Source organism: Otolemur garnettii, unplaced genomic scaffold (genome assembly GCF_000181295.1).
Source record: "Otolemur garnettii isolate 467f Iridium unplaced genomic scaffold, OtoGar3 scaffold00018, whole genome shotgun sequence".
In the NCBI taxonomy this organism is placed as follows: Eukaryota; Metazoa; Chordata; class Mammalia; order Primates; family Galagidae; genus Otolemur; species Otolemur garnettii.
The window spans coordinates 16,151,279-16,168,781 of record NW_003852413.1 but is presented as its reverse complement, the minus strand read 5'-3'; the positions used below and the strand labels follow the sequence as shown (position 1 = coordinate 16,168,781).

General features: G+C 51.2%; 2 protein-coding genes across 3 annotated transcripts in view; one reads left to right on the top strand and one right to left on the bottom strand.

Annotated features, from left to right (window-relative positions):
* MAP3K3 (mitogen-activated protein kinase kinase kinase 3) overlaps nucleotides 1-13,734 on the top strand; it is an 80,061-nt gene extending 66,327 nt beyond the window's left edge. Inside the window, exons 7-16 of the mRNA XM_023511221.1 lie at nucleotides 1,373-1,506; nucleotides 3,851-3,924; nucleotides 5,975-6,042; nucleotides 6,225-6,317; nucleotides 6,942-7,133; nucleotides 7,640-7,788; nucleotides 8,449-8,580; nucleotides 8,979-9,108; nucleotides 9,410-9,587; nucleotides 11,005-13,734. Of these exons, the coding sequence (XP_023366989.1) occupies nucleotides 1,373-1,506; nucleotides 3,851-3,924; nucleotides 5,975-6,042; nucleotides 6,225-6,317; nucleotides 6,942-7,133; nucleotides 7,640-7,788; nucleotides 8,449-8,580; nucleotides 8,979-9,108; nucleotides 9,410-9,587; nucleotides 11,005-11,233 (1,379 nt within the window). The 3' untranslated portion in view covers nucleotides 11,234-13,734. The remainder of the gene's footprint in view (nucleotides 1-1,372; nucleotides 1,507-3,850; nucleotides 3,925-5,974; nucleotides 6,043-6,224; nucleotides 6,318-6,941; nucleotides 7,134-7,639; nucleotides 7,789-8,448; nucleotides 8,581-8,978; nucleotides 9,109-9,409; nucleotides 9,588-11,004) is intronic.
* Nucleotides 13,735-14,861: 1,127 nt separating this feature from the next.
* On the bottom strand, nucleotides 14,862-17,159 carry LIMD2 (LIM domain containing 2). 2 transcript variants are annotated; one of them, XM_012803035.2, is made up of 5 exons: nucleotides 17,029-17,159; nucleotides 16,182-16,276; nucleotides 15,968-16,012; nucleotides 15,755-15,894; nucleotides 14,862-15,679 (listed from the first exon to the last, which is right to left on the bottom strand). In XM_012803035.2, exons 2-5 carry the CDS (start codon nucleotides 16,221-16,223, stop codon nucleotides 15,520-15,522), a joined length of 387 nt encoding a protein of 128 aa, XP_012658489.1. In that variant the 5' UTR covers nucleotides 16,224-16,276; nucleotides 17,029-17,159; the 3' UTR covers nucleotides 14,862-15,519. The 2 variants fall into 2 exon arrangements, with proteins under 2 accessions (XP_012658489.1, XP_023366830.1); XM_023511062.1 differs by having other exon boundaries at nucleotides 16,182-17,144.
* Between the last annotated feature and the right edge of the window lie 344 nt (nucleotides 17,160-17,503).

Below are 17,503 nucleotides of genomic sequence, written 5' to 3'. Positions count from 1 at the left end.
TGCTTTGCAGTATGCCTGCCACTTAGCAGGTACTCAGAAAATACGTGCCAAACATCTATTGTGGGGATGTTGAAAATCAAATGATGTAACTTCTGTGAGTGTCCAATAAATAGTAAAGTACTACCTAAATGCAAGATAATATATGGGTCATTATGTAAGTTTTGAGATTAAGAAACATAAAATCCACATGGACGGAAATAAATGAAGCCCTCCCAGCAAGTTGAAACTCGGACAAGCGAATCAGAAGAGACACTGTTGGCTGTGTTTCTTTGGAAGTGAAATAATGCCTAATACAGTCCGTCTCAAAACTTTTGTAGTGACCTATGTATCATTACTTGAAGTAGCCAGGGAGTATGGGAGTGGGCAGGGATGCAAGAGGCCACCTCTAGTTCCTGGCCAGACTCTCATACCTGGTATAGGTAGAGAACAAGTGAGGGGAAACACTGGGGACGGGGGTGGGGCAGCAGAGAGAAGTGCCCAGTTTTATTCAGTTACCTTTCCCTGGCCTCCAGCCTCAAAATGTTGTTGGGACCCAAAGCTCAGGAAGACTTGGCTGATGTGGTGATCATTTTCCTAGATTCTTCCTAGTATAGGAAGAAATGGTATTGGTGTTGTAAAAGAAGAAAGAGTGACATGAAGAAAGGGTGATATTATGAAGGGATATACGAAGTACAAGGGCTTTTTTTAAAAAGCTCATCTGGGGTCAAGCATGGTAGCTCACACCTCTAACCCTAGATCTTTGGGAGGCCAGAGTGGGAGTTCAAGACCAGCCTGGGCAACATAGTGAGATGCTGTCTCTACAAAACATAAGAAATTAGCCTGGCTTGGTGGCACATGCCTATAGTCCCAGCTATTTGGGAAACTGAGGAAAGAGGATCACTTGAACCCAGAAATTTGAGGTTATAGTGAGCTATAATCAGGCCACTATACTCTAGCCTAGGGGACAAAATGAAGTATTTTCTCTAAAGAAACAAAAACAAACTGGTCTCCTTTTTGTTATGACAAGGGGCCTGTTGGTCATCTGTGGCGAATGTATCTTGCTCTGTTATCCTACCTTTCTCCTCCTTAACAAACTCTATTTCACAGTTTAAAAAAGAAGCCAGTCTGATCACTAGCTTGAATTGGTTGTATAGGAGTTATTGTGGTTCATGTTTTATCCTAAGGTTTTTGGTTATATATGCTCTAGCGCCTGCTCCATATATGAAGTTTGTTTCCTAGTAGGGAGCTGGAGCATGCTGGACTTCGGTGCCATGACCCACCTGATGCACATCCCTGACCTCCAGCCCTGTATCTCTGAGCTGGCTCCATGCCTGCTCCTCTTAGGCTGCATATCCTGGGCTCTGTTGTCAAAAGCCTTGTTTCTGTGCTCTAGGCTCTCAGAACCCTGGCCGAAGCTCACCTCCCCCTGGCTATGTCCCTGAGCGGCAGCAGCACATTGCCCGGCAGGGGTCTTACACCAGCATCAACAGTGAAGGGGAGTTCATCCCAGAGACCAGCGAGCAGTGCGTGAGTATGGTTGTACCTGTGGCCTCTGTCAGACCAAGGTTATAGTGGGGGGTTCTTGGCGGGTACAGTGTAAACCTGAGGGACATGAACCCTATCAAATAGCTTTTTTATAAGCCAGGCCTGTGCAAATATGGAATATTCCTTTCTAGGGGCCAAATATCAATTCCTGCCAAAGATGGGATTTAGTCTACTTAGCCTCCTTGATATTAGCTGAGCACTTGACATGTTTTACCTCTTCATGGTCCTCTCACTAGTCCCCCATAGAACATGACTCTGCTATTTGTGTACATCCTTAGAACCACCTGTCTTCATTACATGACCAGTCCTAAGCTGTCAGACTGTTTTTTATTGGCTGTTTTTTTTTAGTTTTGCTATTTCTTGATGAAAGGTAGGGAGTAAACCATATTTAAATTACACTGTAGGGTTGGTTAAAGTGATCTTTTATGGTAGTAGACAGCTGTATTAGTTATCTATTACTACATAACAAATTACCACAATGTTAGAAACTTAAAACAGCATACATTTATTGTGGAGGCGATCACCCTAGGTTGTGCCCACTATAATTGCTCAGCCACTTCAATGGCATTGGCTTTTAACCAATGGGTGACTTGATGAAAATGACAATTGGGTATAGTGAACTCAGCAAAGGTGAGATCTCTGGCTCCTTTCTGGTCTTTTTCAACAAGCTTGCTTTGATTATAAAAAGAGCAGTCTGCTTTTATAATTTCTGAGATTTGGTTTGAGAAGGGGAAATTTCTTAAGGTAAAATGTCAAACAGAATGGCTGGCACCATTATGTGAGAAATTTTATAAAAAACTGATTCTTGTAACTTCTTTCATTATTCAGACATATGGGCTGTGAGAAGCCCTTTAGTCTCTTATTCTCCCTCTGTACTCTTGACTTCTAGATAAATTCATATTTGGAACAGTGACCTGGAGTGCCTTTGCTGCCCATTCTCTTCTTGGGCATTTTCCTGAACATCCTTTCTGGTTTCTCTAACAGAGCACTTTTGAACATCAGCTATTCTAAGGGTGACATGGGTATAAAATTGCAGAAATTGTAAATGAGCTCTTTTGCCTTTGGTCTCTATCTCTCCCCACAGTCCTCTGCCCTAGCCCTTTCACTTCTATACTTTTACCTGCCTGATCCTGAAAGTCACGGGGGGATTTCACTCCTTGTGAGGACAGACATTGTAGAAAGAGGCCAGGGAAGGTGGCAACTGGGGATTACCAAGGTCCTTCCTCTGTGCCTACCCCTTTGACTTCTGCAGCACTACCATAAAGAGGGTCATTTTTTGTAAGAGCATTCATAGACTCAGCAGTTTCTCCCAAGGACTGTCTCGAGCCTTTGGTATTCTTCCTCCTCCATCATATCTACTGTGTTTTTATAATCATCCATTTTCTCTTTTTCTATAAACTGGTCTAACTTTGCCAAGCATGCACTCGATGGATTAGGAGCAATTCTTTCCCATATTGGTTTCATTCACTTTGGGGTAGCCTGTATCCTTAGCAAGATTTGCGGCTTTACCTTGCAATTAATTTTGCCCTGATTGATAATATGACCTAAGTATTTGAAATCATGAATAGGACTAGTATTAAATGGGAAAAGATATTTGAAGTTTGTTAGTAAATTTTTACAATTCTGCTACTTTGCTTCCCTGTGTAACATTTAATGTTGGAACTCAAATAATGAATTCTCTGAAATTTTCTGTACAGAGAAAATGGAGGAGTGGACCTTTAGGTGACTAATTAGAGAAAAAGCTATTCTGAAGGCTTTTTGTTACTTGCTTTGACTAGGAACCAGAGAAATATTTTAATTTATATAGATACCTATTGCCTCTGCTTTGGAACCAGGAACTGGAAAGTTTTTGTTCTTGTACCAGCTGTGCACTAAGTTCATGACTGTTTTAGGCCTATAGTGCTTCTCTGTGAAATGAGGCAGTACTTGTCTTTGTAAATTTACAAATTATGGAGTGTAAACAGAAGCATTAGGTTCCACCCAAACTCACTGGAAGCCTCCACAGGGTAGTACCATCTCCAATGCCAGGTCTCTATGTTAATGAGCCAAGAAAATGCCAACAGGAGAAGCAGCGTCTTGGCTTTCTTCTCTTGGCAAAGCTCCTTGGGATGCCAGCCAAGCATTTTTCTCCCTCCTGGGAACCTGCCCTTCAATCTAAGGGAGAGAATGGTACCTTAACCATTTTTCCCACTGCATGAAGAGAAAAAGGGCACTTTAGATTTTGACAAAAAGACCATTTGCTGGCCCTGACTGGGTCATAAACTCTGGGTCACCTGGCTGGTATTTGGGCTGGGACTGTGGTTTAATTTTATGACTTGCCTTACAGATGCTGGATCCCCTGAGCAGTGCAGAAAATTCCTTGTCTGGAAGCTGTCAGTCCTTGGACAGGTCAGCAGACAGGTATGGGACTGTGGGTGGTTTAGAGGGGTCATATGTAGGCATTTTTGGAACTGTCTGAGGAAGGAGAGTTAGCTAGTATGTGTCTCTGAGCTGGACTGTAGGCTCACAGTTAAAACACGTTTCTGAGAAAGCTTTTTCCTTAATTTCTCTAATGCCATAAGAATGTTATGCTTGCATAATTCCATGAATGTAATAATAGCTCATAAAATAGCAGCTAATTTATTAAGCACTTGCTGTGTTGTTCTGAATGCCTTACATGTTTTGACTTTCCACATAACTTTGCTGGAAGTGTATCTTGTACTTTTGGCCTCATTGCTATGATCTGAACCAAGAAGCAGTAGACTCTCAGTGTCTTGGAGGAAAAACTGAATTCTCATATATTGGTTTACTTTCATTTTTTTTCTCTAAGTGTTTCTGGTAGAATAAGAAACTGAAATTAGAAAACAAAATATTCAGACTGTCTAGTGTATGACACTGCCTGCTTGTAGTATATCTTGTTCTTGCACTTTGGGAGGAAACAAGTACTGTCCTTTACATGCCTAATGGCTCTGCGGAAGGGTACGTTTGGAACAGGTTTCAGCACTGATCCTGCCACTCCATCATCTCCACCTCATTGTGCCTAAGAGCACGTTTGATTATGTCTGGCTAGGCCTAGGGCTATGGTTAGAAGCTATCAGGTGGGTTTGGGGAATTTTTTTTCTTTGTGGAACTGATTGTTCATGTGAGTAGTACGTCTGTGGCCAAACTTGTCCTCCCTCTTCTTGTAACAGACCGGAGCATGGGTGATTACTGTCTTTCCTCTAGATATCACAGAACACGGTCATAGTTACTTGCTGGTTTCCAATATGTGGTCTCGTTTTGGGCTTGCTCTCCAACTAGGAGAGCAAGAAGGCCAGGATGCTAGGAGTTGTTGTCACAGACCGCGGGCTCTGCTAGGACAGGGGCTGACTCTGATTTTGGACTATGTCCTGAGCTTAGGTGGCGGGAGCCGAGGAGGGGAGGACTACAGAAGATGTAGTTTGGAAATAGGGGGGAACAATTCCCCAGTCACTGACTTAGTGTTTCTAACTTGTGGTCTTCTGAAAAGGCACTTTAGTGTGAAGGAAAAGGCCTTTCATGTGGATGCTGGGAAAGGCAGCTGAATTTACCTACTTCTCTATTCTCAGGATTTCCCTCTGTCCCTACAGTGCTTTGTTTTCTTATGATTAGGAGTGATTTGGACTTACTTCCTTAAGGCCTGGGTCTGACCTGAGCTCAGCATTCTCATCTTCCCTTTGTGGGGAAGGTCATGGGATCTGGAGCCAAGCAGACCTAGATCCAGTCTCAGCTCTACCATATATTAGTTGAGCAGCTTCATACAAGTCCCTTAGCCTCTCTGTTCCTCAGTTTTCCCATCTCTAAAATGAGATAGTGATGATCAATTTGAAAGGAAGATACCTGGTTTAGTGGCAAGAACATGGACTTAGGAGTTACGGACTTCGACTTGATGTCTGGCCCTATTGCTTACTACATGTATCCTTGGGCAAGTAAATAGGGATATGTAGTACCTGACTGTTAGGGTGTCTGTGAAGACTAGAAACAGCATGGCAGCTGTGCAGTCACTCAGACCTGATAGTATAGTGTTTTTATTATACCATTTTTCCTATCTCCCAGGAGAAAAAGCTCACTTTATAAAGTAGATAAGAAAACAGCAATCTATGAACTGTGATGTTGTCACTATTCTGTTACTCCCCTGGGCAAAGGATTCTCTTGCAGCTCTTCACCTGTTAACAGAGGTGGGAAGAAAGTCTAAGAAGAGAAAGGGGTGTGCAGCCAGGCTGGAGCTCTGTAGGAGGGGACATTTCCCAGCAGGGTCCTATGAGATTTGGGCCTCTGACTAGTGCAGGGAACGTGGAAAGAGGAGGATGGGCTCAGAAAAGAGCTTTTTCCCTCAAACTCTGCTACCTTCACCCAATGTTATGGGAGTGAATTAAAAAGGGAGGCCACCTGGATGCTTTGCTGGGCAGCTCTGGAAGGTGCAAAGGTCTATTTTGTGATTTATTTTCTCTAGCCCTTCCTTCCGGAAATCACGAATGTCCCGAGCCCAGAGCTTCCCTGACAACAGACAAGAGTACTCAGGTGAGTTCCATAGAGCCTAGGTGGGCACTGCAGGGTGTTTGGGTAGGGCTACAGACTGTGACCACCACTAAGAGTTGTAACTTCTCAGGCCTGCTGCTCTGTGGTCTCAGGTAACCTGGGAGCTTAACTGGCTCTCTAACTTTGACCTACCCAGAAGCCAATGAGTCCCTTATTTTACACAGATCGGGAAACTCAGCTATATGACAAAGGGGTCAAAGGCGGAACTTACCCCCGGCGCTACCATGTGTCTATGCACCACAAGGACTACAATGATGGTGAGTGTGCCTCCACCCTGCCCCCTGCTGGCTGCCTTGAAAAAGGCGTGCTTACAGCTTCACCGTGGAAAAGTTGCCACAGAAGGGCCATCAGGAGAGCCATGTTTCCTTTATTCCTAAGGAACTATGGCACAGACTTGAGACATAGGAGACAGGAAAAAAAACAGACAAAGAAAACAAAGAGTGAGGGTGGTATATGTTGACCAAGATGCTGCTACTGAGGACTCTGACCTTTGTCTGAGTTTGTGGTGTGCTCCAGGGCTACCACCTCTCTGAAGCCCTCTTCTTCCCTGGAACAGCAGACAGCCTGGGGCCATGCAGAGGGGTGAAGAGCAAGATGTGAGGAAAACAGGGCCTTTACCTGTGACTTGGCCTTGTGAGCAGCTGGGGACCTGCTTTTCCTTTGGCCAGAGCTCTGAATCAGGCAGGCTTCTTCCTGATTTCTGCTTTTGTCCTAATCCTTAGGGTACTTGGGACAGCAGCCTTTGCAGCTTGAGTCAGGCAACAGGGAGATAGGATGGGCCGCAGCCGGTGGTACCTGTTACTTCTAGAGATGACCTGGTTTGTAAATTTTGCCTTGTGAGTGGTCTGACTTGCTGTACTCTGGTCCCTGCACCCTTTCAGGCAGAAGAACATTTCCTCGAATACGGCGTCATCAAGGCAACCTGTTCACCCTAGTGCCCTCCAGTCGCTCCCTGAGCACAAACGGCGAGAACATGGGTCTAGCTGTGCAATACCTGGACCCCCGCGGGCGTCTACGGAGTGCAGACAGCGAGAATGCCCTGTCTGTGCAGGAGAGGAATGTGCCAACCAAGTGTGAGGAGCAGTCCCTGTCTAGGAGACTTCCCCAACCATCTCAGACAAGCTGCTGGGCCCTTTAGCTCAGCAGGCAATGACTCTAGCTCATCTTCATATCATCAGAAGATCCTTGGAGTGGGCATCAGATCTCTAAGAGCCAGGGCCTGATCCACTATTGTGTGACAAGCCACTTCTTTCTGGTCTTTAGTTTTCCATGTTTAAACTCAAGAGCACACCCTTAATCCCTGCCATATCAAAATATTTAGGGGATTTTGAAGTAAAGGTATTTGGTCAATCTAGAAGAATATTTAACTATGACTTTAGCTAATCCTCTTCTCAGAACTCTGACTTTAAGGTCAGCTTGACCAGGGCACTCTGTGTGCTCCACATGGGGGTGGTGATGGTGGTGCTGGGTCAGGGGCGTGGACACTGAGCCAGAGGTCCCAGTACAGAGTTTAGAGAATGAGGTGGATATTAATAAATGATGTACATGAAGTAATGCTCTTTCCTCTGTTCTCCTGTAGCTCCTAGTGCCCCCATCAATTGGCGCCGGGGAAAGCTCCTAGGCCAGGGTGCCTTCGGCAGGGTCTATTTATGCTATGATGTGGACACAGGACGAGAACTTGCTTCCAAACAGGTCCAGTTTGACCCAGATAGTCCCGAGACAAGCAAGGTACTGCCTTCCCCATGACCTGACTTTCAGTTCCACTCTTCAAACAGAAAGGCCTGTCTTACTGCACAGAGTAGTTGCTTCCCATGTAGTTCTTTTTCCCAGGCTCCCTTGCTGGCCCTTGACCCTGGCTGTTGGCTGCTGGGGGAAGGGACTGTGATCCATAGAGCACCACCCACATGGGGTAGAGATTGGATATGAGGAACAGAGTCAATGTCGAAATACCAAGAACCCAAACGGAGAGGGCATAACCAGTGCCACAAATATGGCCTGTTCTCCCTTCCCGCCCCACCAAACACACACCTCTCCTGTTGGCTTCACTCACTAGGTATAGCTAAAGAAGGAATCACATGGCCTGTCTTTGGATCTCAGCTTTGGATGTGATGTATGCTTCAAATTTAATGGACAAATACAGCAGATACCTTAACTAAGCATCCACAACCCCTCCTCTGTCTGCCTTTTTCCAGGCATGAAAGTGCCACCATCCTAAGGGCTGCTCAGTATTGTGGCTAAGGCCAGACAGTTGAAACAGTCCCCTTTTTCTCTGGTGGAAGTTCCCAAGGCAGAGCTCTGTGAGGCCACTGACTAGGGCAAGCTGAGCTGAACCCAGGCAGGCAGAACCAGAGCCCTGAGAGCTGAGGTGACCACTGGCCCCTCCCCTAGGAGGTGAGTGCTCTGGAATGTGAGATCCAGTTGCTGAAGAACTTGCAGCACGAGCGCATTGTGCAGTACTATGGCTGTCTGCGGGACCGTGCTGAGAAGACGCTGACCATCTTCATGGAATACATGCCGGGGGTATGTGCCTCTTGAATGTGTGTGGGACCTGACCTAGGGACTGTGGGAGAAGAGTCACCTTTGACATAAGCCTGGCAGGACTTCATGTAGTATGAGATGAGAAATGTCCTAGACCCAGCCCTCACCAAGGGCTTGCAGGGCTGGAGCACTGTGTGGTATGTCCAGCTTGCACCAGGAGCAGGGGCCTCCCTTTTGGATTTGAGTTGTATGCTGCTTGAGGGAAGGCCTGTTTCATACTCTTCTCTAAGCTGCCCGGCAGCTCCTGGCAAAGTGCCTCGCACATCACAAATAGGAACTGGGTGACTCACTCCTATGGCTTGATGCTGGGGGCTGAAGTAACCCTATTCCTTTCCCACATTCCTGCCCTGGGGGGGATTCCTTCTTTTTGTGGCTGATAGGGCTCAGTGAAGGACCAGTTGAAGGCCTATGGAGCCCTGACAGAGAGTGTGACCCGGAAGTACACCAGGCAGATCCTGGAGGGCATGTCCTACCTGCATAGCAACATGATTGTTCACCGAGACATCAAGGGTAAGCAGGGGTCAGGCTGTGTGAAGGCCCCAAGACCTGAGTCCAAGTCTACCATTTAGTGACTTAACCATACTGAAGTCTCTGAAAAGTGCAACTCCAGGTGCTTCCTTGGGGGGGGCTGTTCTCTCTCTGTTGGCTGTGGTGGTGATCATTTTGTGCAGCAGGCCTAAGGCTTCCCTTCACAAGACTGTGTGCTGTTACATGGTGGGACTACCAGTAGCTCTCTGACCTGGGAGGTAGGGAGGATGGCAGAAAATGCAAATGGGTCCAAGGATGCAGCCTCTGCCCTTTCGTGCCTCAGGAGCTAATATCCTCCGAGACTCTGCTGGGAATGTGAAGCTGGGGGACTTTGGCGCCAGCAAACGCCTGCAAACCATCTGCATGTCAGGGACAGGCATGCGTTCAGTCACCGGCACACCCTACTGGATGAGCCCTGAGGTGATCAGCGGTGAGGGCTATGGAAGAAAGGCAGACGTATGGTGAGTACTGGCCATGCAGGGGCCCCATCTCCTTGTCTGGGCTATAGTGACTCTAAATTAGAAACTCACCTTGGGGACTTTGTGGTGTGGTAAAAGTGGGTGAGGGCCCAGGCTAGAGTGCAGTGGCACTATTATAGCTCACTGTAACCTTAAATTCCTAGGCTTAATGATTCTCTGCCTCAGCCTCCCAAGTAGCTGGGACTACAGGCATATACCACCATGCCCGGCTATTTATTTATTTATTTATTTTTGAGACAGAGTCTCACTTTGTTGCCCTTGGTAGAGTAGCATGGCACCATAGCTCACAACAACCTCAAGCAAGACTGTCTTAAAAAAAATAGCTGAGCCTTGTGGTGGACGCCTGTAGTCCTAGCTTCTTGGGAGGCTGAGGCAGGGGGATCACCTGAGCCCCAGGAGTTTGAGGTTGCTGTGAGCTAGACTGATGCCATAGCATTCTAGCCTGGGCAGCAGAATGAAACTGTCTCAAAAAAAAAAAAAAAAATGTAGGATCCGCTCTGAAGTCTGGATCCATCTCTAAAACAAGAGCAACTTCTGCCTTTCCTCCCAGTGCACAGATGGGTTGCATTTGCCTTACCTAACTTTATGTCTATCCTCAAGGGCCCAGAAATTGTGAAAGCTTCTCCCTTTGGAAAATATTGTAGTGGGCGGATTAATGGTTCTCTAAAGATGTCCACATCCTAATCCTTGGAACCTGTAAACGTTATATCTTATATGGCAGAAAGGCCTTTGCAGATGTAAAGTTAAGGATTTTGAGGTGCTTAGATTATTCTGGATTATCCAGGTGGGCCCAATATATTCATAAGGGTGCTTATTAAAGGGGGCAGAAGATTGGAATGGGTAGCAGGATGTGTGGCAATGAAAGCAGCAGGCTGCAGTGATACAGGGAGGGGGCTACGAGCCAAGGAATGCCCGTGACTCTAGGAACTAGAAACAGCAAGGAAACAAATTCTTCCTTCAGAACATCCAAAAGGAACCATCCCTAACATTTTGACTTTAGACCCACAAGACTAATTTTAGACTTCTGACTTTCATAACTATAAGGTGATAAATTTGTGTTGTTTTTATTCCTAACTCTGTGGTAATTTGTGACAGCAGCAATAGAAATTAATATGGTTATCTTGGAGCTGTTCTGTCAGGTGCTTAGTGGTTCTCTTTTCCCCAGCCTCAAGAATGACCCAAGTGGGTGGGAATGTGTAGGTTGATGAAGCCATGTGGACAAGGGGCTGAGAGTGCTTTGGAGCCTTTTCTGGCCTTGGGCATCCAAGGGACCCCAACCCTCAGCTTGGCCCTTCCTGAGGTTTAGTGTTTTTTGAGAAAGGCTCTCCTTTCACAGTGAGGGCAGGACAGCTGGGAGCCCCAGGCTGGCCAAGGGGTGACGTGGGCGTCTCTGTCTCAGGAGCCTGGGCTGTACTGTGGTAGAGATGCTGACAGAGAAACCACCTTGGGCAGAATATGAAGCTATGGCTGCCATTTTCAAGATTGCTACCCAGCCCACCAATCCTCAGCTGCCTTCCCACATCTCTGAACAAGGCCGGGACTTCCTGAGACGGATTTTTGTGGAGGCTCGTCAGAGACCTTCAGCTGAGGAGCTGCTTACACACCACTTTGCACAGCTCGTGTACTGAGCTCTCAAGGCCACACTCTTGCTGGCCGCCCTTCACCATATAAGCAAGGGGCTGCTGTGGGGCTCAGCAAGTTGCTGCTTCTCCAGTCAAGGCTATGGGCCATGGAGCTGCAGCCCTGCCAGCGTTTGTCTGTGCATCTTCTGCCACTGGGCTTAGAGCTAGGTTGGGGTGGCTATAGCCTCAAGGACTGGGGGTCCCCAGCCTGCCAGACCAAGAGCTCCCAGCATCATGAGCTCTGCACGGAGGGAAGGAGCCATGAACAGTGTGCTCAGCGGCTATGGGCCCCAACCTCCGGTTGTGTCCTGACACTGCAATCTGCACCGATGCCAGAGGGTCTGGGACCACAAGACTTATGCCAGGGTATGAATAGTGTTATTTTCACTCAGAGTGTTATTTTGTTTCTCCTCCAATGTCTAGAGACCACCAGGGTGTCTCAGGCTAGATGAAGTCACTCAAAGCCTGAAGTAAAACTCAGCATCCCCCAAGCAATGGCAGGCAGAGGCCCAAGCTGACCCCTCTACAGCTCCAGGTCACCTCTGCCTGTTCTGTCCATTACCAAAGATGAATGGAGCAAATGTCATGCTGCCTTATTCAGGGAAGGAGGAGCCTGTCCTGCCTGTCCCCATGACCCTGCCCCCATAAGCAAGGGGCCTGAGATGTGGAATTGTACCCACTATTGGGGGGGACCCAATTTTGTCAATGCAATTGTCTCTGTTTTACAAGTTGGAGTCACTCTTATGCTATACCCAGTTTCTAAACTGGAGATTTCGTGCCCTCTGGGCTCTGAGTACCCCTGCTGTGGGCTTGGGCCTGGGCTGGCCTGGGAAGAGCTGAGGATAATGGCCTTTGTGCTCCTGGCCCATCGTCAGTCCCCCAGTAGAATGGAAGGGAAGGTGGACAACACAAGTGAGGTCATCTGGCCGGGCTGGTATCCTGAGCTCAGAGGCTGGGAGGTGTCTCAGGCTGCCTGAGTCATGACCTACCAGGCCAGAGCCCCCTCCATCTGATAGAAGGGAAAGCCCATGTGCTGCCACCAACTGTGTCCAAAACCGCCAGCTCTGTTCTTCCTTAGCCCGCCTTGCACACCCTCAGGAGGTCTCAGCCTCTTTCCATTCTTGCTCCTCCCTTGAGGGAAGAATGGCTGCAGGGGTCTGGGAAACAGCATCTCCAAGCAGCTTAGAGTTGGCCATATTTACCTCAGCCTGGGCGCTGGTCCTTTCTTCCGGCCCCTCCCCTCCAAAATGTGCCTATTGCTCAAGCTCCTCCCTCTCAACACCCAGTTTCCTTGGGAGTTGTCATTAAAGGGAAAAAAAAAAAAAGCCAGTGCCCAGGGATGGGCATCTCCAGGGAGCTGGGGGTGAGCACCAGGCAGCCCTGCCAGCCGTGCCTGCATCCCCATGGGCACAGAACAAGCCAAAGCCTTCGTTGTATGTTGACGATGCACTTTTATGAATGTAGTTTCTATCGCTGTTTTTAGCCTTTTCACATCATGTAATGTGAGGCCTTGTACTTGTTAATTTATATCTCAGATCATATTTGATGGTTTTTATATATATATCAATTCTAGACTGTTACAGGTGATGGACGCCTCAAAAGAGAAGAGAAAATGAAAGCAGCTGGTTTTGCAGAAATGTGTGTCGCATGGTGCCAGTTGGGCCTGGGCCCCTCTGTTTCCATCCCTTTTCCAAGGCCTGTCAGGGCCACTCCACTCCACACTACCCCTCTGAAGACAGTGAGCACATGCTCCTGTCTCCACCTCGCCCCTAGCCCAGGGTGGGGCGCAGCCTCTCATCTCGACCAAAGCTGCTGTGGCAGCTCAGCCTCTCCACACCCCCATCCTGCTGGCTGTACACTCTTCTTGGCCCTCACTCCCAGCCCCCAACCCTGTCCCCCAAGAGGATGCAGAGTGGTGCCGGCTGACTCTGTAGCTGTGTATGTCCCAGGTTCAGGTTCTCACAGAGTCCCACCCCCTGGGGTCTTACCTCACAGGGAACGTGTTTTAAAAATGAATTTGAAAATAAGCCAACAAATCCTGCACTCCAAAAAACCAAAAAAGACCCTGATTTTATTGTGCCAAAAACTGTGGACATGCTAGCTTAGCATCCTCAGGACCAAGCTGTTGTATAATTTTAATTTATTATTTTTTTTATTAACTAATCCAGATGAAAATTGTGGGGCTCTAGGACGACATGGGCCCAAAGGTTCTGAACGGCAGTTTCCTAGCAGCCCGTGGCTTGCTGTGGGACGGGGCCATGTCATCATTTTTTTCATTCCATGGGGTGTGTGCCTTGGCCAGCCGCATGGAGAGGCCAGGGCTGGGGATAGTCCACACTCTGCTGCCCTCCTGCTCTGCCTGCCCCAGCTCTGTTTATGTCTGAATTGTGGATCATGCAGAAGAACCTGCAGCCATAGTTATTTGACTATATCTTGACCGAGGGCTTGCAGTGCAAAGCCAGGCCAGTGTCGTGCATTACTTACAATAAAAGGGATCATTTATACCAGTGGGGTCCTGTGGCAGTGCTTTTGGAGAGGGGGACGGTGAAGGTGGGTCCTTGCCTTGGAGGGTCTGAGTATGTTGCCTGGCCACAAGCTGGGCCCTTCAAAGCAGAAGGGAACTTCAAATGACCCCAAGAAGAGTGGTCCTGGGGTGACTTGGCTGGGTATCACCATTAGCCCAGAGGTGGTTCCCTCCTTTCTCCACCTCCTCCTCCACCCCCCGCCTCCACCCCCACCCCCCCAAGCATCACCATTGGCTGTGTCCTGGCCCAGAACAGGACTCCCTTTAGTCCCACCCTTGCAGGGCAGGGGTCAGGTGCCTGCAGGAGCCACCTCTCTGGTATCTCCCTCTAGTCTACCCGCTATTGTTGCTTAACTCTGAGCAAGCAGGGGCTTTTCTTGTCCACATCTGAAACCTGTGGAGCAGGAAGTTGGGCCTGCTCTGAACAGCTCTCCTCACACTCCAGGACTAGGCTTGGGGTACCATCCCTGCTTCCTCAAGGAGCAGCGCCAACCTCAACATAGCACAGTGGCCCAGCTGCCTACCCTGTTCCATGAGTATGAGGTCACTTAGGAACTTGGGCAGTTATATGGGCAAATTATCATCACTGTGCCTAGGTTTTCAGAGGAACAGGTGAACAGTTTCTCCTGGGACTACCTAGGACAGTAGCTGTGGCTGGTCCATTCCCCAGAGCTTGAAAAGACAAGGGGAAGATAAGGAAGGGAAAGAGCACAGGGATGAGGGGGGACAAGGAGAGTAACACTGAAACCTTCAGCAGCACTTGCTGGGTCTGCTGGCTCCTACCATTCCTGGCTGATTTCCACAGCAGAAGGCAAGCAATGAGAGGAAAGGAGGCTCTGACAGTGGCTCAGCGGGAGGATTATGGCTTGCACCCCACATGTTCAAGTGCTATTGCCTACCAACCACCAGCCCTTCTGCTCTCAATCTCACACTGGGGTGTTATACCCCCTTTTCTTAGGGAAGTTATTTCCCTGATGCCCATTCCCCCAGTAAGGCCAGAGGTACTCCAGGCTAGCCCTATCCCTGCTTCCCACCCCCATGGTAAGTCTGCATCCTTCCTACCACAAAGCCCCCCAGCAGGCACAAAATACAGAGTCAGCAACTGTTTAAACATGTTTAAAATGGGGTTGATCACAACAGATGGGCAGAAACAGGGAAGCCGAGGGCCATGGCCAGCCCTGCTGCCAGTCTCTGGGGCACTCAGCCTGGTGGGTGCTTTACTTCTGCTTTTCATGGATGCCCGTGGTTCAAGATGGTCCCAAGCCCCGCTGGGACAGGCCCTGCTTTGCCGGGGCAGGGTGGCTCCACTTCCCCATCCCCTCCCCCATAAGCTGCAGCAGCATTCATGAGGCCCAACAGGTGGCACCCTCTTTGCTCCCTGTCTCTGTGGCTCAGGACCAGGCTAAGGGCAGAGGTAGATGGGGATACAAGGGGGCCACATATGGCCCCACCAGGGTGGCAGTGAGGGAGCTTGGGACCCTGAGGGGGGCATGCTGACTCCTTGCTGGAGAAAAGGCACCTAGATAGGGAAGCTGGGGTGGAAAGCTGCAGGAAGCAGGGAGGTGAACAAACCCCAATCCTGGTTCCAAACCGCCAACCCTGGGGGAGAAGGAAGGAGTCCTGGAGCGGGGCCCTGCCCCGAGACCCTCTGCCTGAGCAAGCCGCGCCCCTCCCCAACCCGCCCCAGCCCAAGCCCAGACCCAGCCTCCTTCCCACCCAGCCCCCTGCCCGCCCCGGCCTGCCGAGGAAACGGAATGTCAAAGGGGTCTCAAGCCGTCTTGGTGCCAGGGTCCACCTCCTTGTGAGCCCAGAGCTCCTTGTGCTGCTTGCGGCCGAACCCTTCATCGTAATTGCCTTTGCTCTTAAACAGCTGCTGAAAGTGGGGTTTGCAATAAAACTCCCCGTGCAGCGCCGCGTAGCTGCCCAGGCTGCAGAAGCAAAACACCCCGTCAGGACCGCGGGGCTGGTGGGCAGGGGCAGGGGCAGGTGAGGCAGGGGCGCACCTGAGCTTGGTGTGACAGTGCTTGCAGCAGAAGCAGGTGTTGTGGAAGATGAGTTTGTCTGCCACAAGCCGCTCCATGGGGTACACAGTCTTCTGGCAGGCGGCACAGGTCTCCTTCACCTGGGCCCGCAGGCTGAAGGACTGTGCCGGGACACTCAGCCAGGGCCCTGCCCAGCGCCCACCCTTCCTCCCACGCCCACCCTGAGGGCCCTACCTTGGAGCGCTGCACAGTGCTGCCGCCACCGCCACCTTTGGCTTCCTGAGAGAGAGGAGCAGTCAGACCATGCCCCACCATGGCTTTGCTCGCCACCCCAGTTCCCAGTGGCACTCAAGAGGGGCAAAGAATGGCAGGCCAACACGCTGCTCTCGCCCTTCGCCCCCAGGCCAGGCACCTGCCCGGGAGCCCCTCCCACCGGCTGGTCACCTACATGAGAGGGGGTGGCTTGGGCGGTTCCTGCAGCCGGGAACATGGCTCGTTGGAGATGGTGAAGGGCCCGAGTGCAGATGCGGCACCCGCTGGGTTCTGCAAGGGGAAGTCGGTCGGGAGGGCCCCACAGGCCCTTCCCCAGTCTGCAGGGTGGGGGGTGTTTACAGCAGGGGGCTAGGGGGCTGCGGTTGGGACTTTCCCTAAGTCATTTCCTGTTGCTCTAGGTCTTGCCACTTCCGCCCCTCACCCCCACCCCCACGCTGCTCCCCGAGGAGCAGGGGTCCTGAGTGGAACTGTATACGGTGAAGGAACAAAGCACAGGGCCGAGGGGCTGGGGCTAGAGGATCCCGCATGGCCGCCGTGTGCGCCCGGCGCGCGGGGACCCGCCAGGGGTGAAAGGAGGTCAGGAGAGGGCGGGGCCGGGCGGGGCAGCGACAGAAACCCAGCCTGACCCCGGCCCAGAGCCGCCCCACGCTGAGAACGCGGGCACCCAGCTCGCTGCGTAGCCCCTGGACAGCGCCTGCCCGCCCGGCCGCCGGCCCCGCCCAGCCCTGCTTGGCCGATCCACCGCCCAGAGGGTCCTGCTTCTCGACCCCCTGCCCCGCGCGGACCAGATCCCGGCCCCAGGATCCCGTGGGCCCGGCAAGCGGGACTTGGTCCTGCCCCTGCCAGAGGCCGGCCCGGAAGGGAAGACTCAAGCCTCGGGGGCCGCGGGTGAGCGCGAAGCACGGAGTCGCAGAGCATCCAGACCCTGAGGGCGGCGGGGGAGGCGGCCCTTGCCCCCCTACCACGACGCCCGCAGTTCGGGAACCGGTACAGGCTCCCCTGGGCCCGCCCGCGGGTCTCACCGGGCCCCAGCCTGGGCCGCGCGGCGGGGGTCGGTCTCCGGGGAACGCCTCGACTGCGAGGAGAGCGCGGGCGCAAGACACCGCCTCTGCCAGTGGTCCCCGAGAGGCAGCCGCCGCCGCCGCCTTATCGCGGCACCGCCCCCGCCGGCCCCCGCCCCGCGCCCGCCCATTGGCTCCGCCGCGCCCGGAGCCGCCTCCGGGGCCCCGCTGCCGCCGCCGACCCCCCTCTGTGCTTTGTCTCTCCCTCGCTAGCCGTCCCCGCCTTTGTCTGCCCCCTGCCCCGACCCCGCGCTCCCAGCCCCGCACCGCCTCCGGGCTTCGAGCTCGAAGGCCTCCGGGAATCCGCCGCCCGTCTGCCAGCTCCTGACGACTCCAGGTTCCCGGGCAACCGCGAGTGGGGAAGCGACGGTGTTGGGGACAGGAGCATGAGGGCATGGCACCGCATCTCTCGGGGCGGGGACAAGTTCTGGTTGAG

Coding starts and splice junctions, on each gene's coding strand:
- LIMD2 (XM_012803035.2), bottom strand. CDS start 16,223: ATGTTCCCGGCTGCAGGAACCGCCCAAGCCACCCCCTCTCAT. Junction 16,013..16,181: donor CCCAAGCCACCCCCTCTCAT/GTAGGTGACCAG, acceptor CCTCTCTCTCAG/GAAGCCAAAGGTGGCGGTGG. Junction 15,680..15,754: donor CACTGTCACACCAAGCTCAG/GTGCGCCCCTGC, acceptor TTGCTTCTGCAG/CCTGGGCAGCTACGCGGCGC.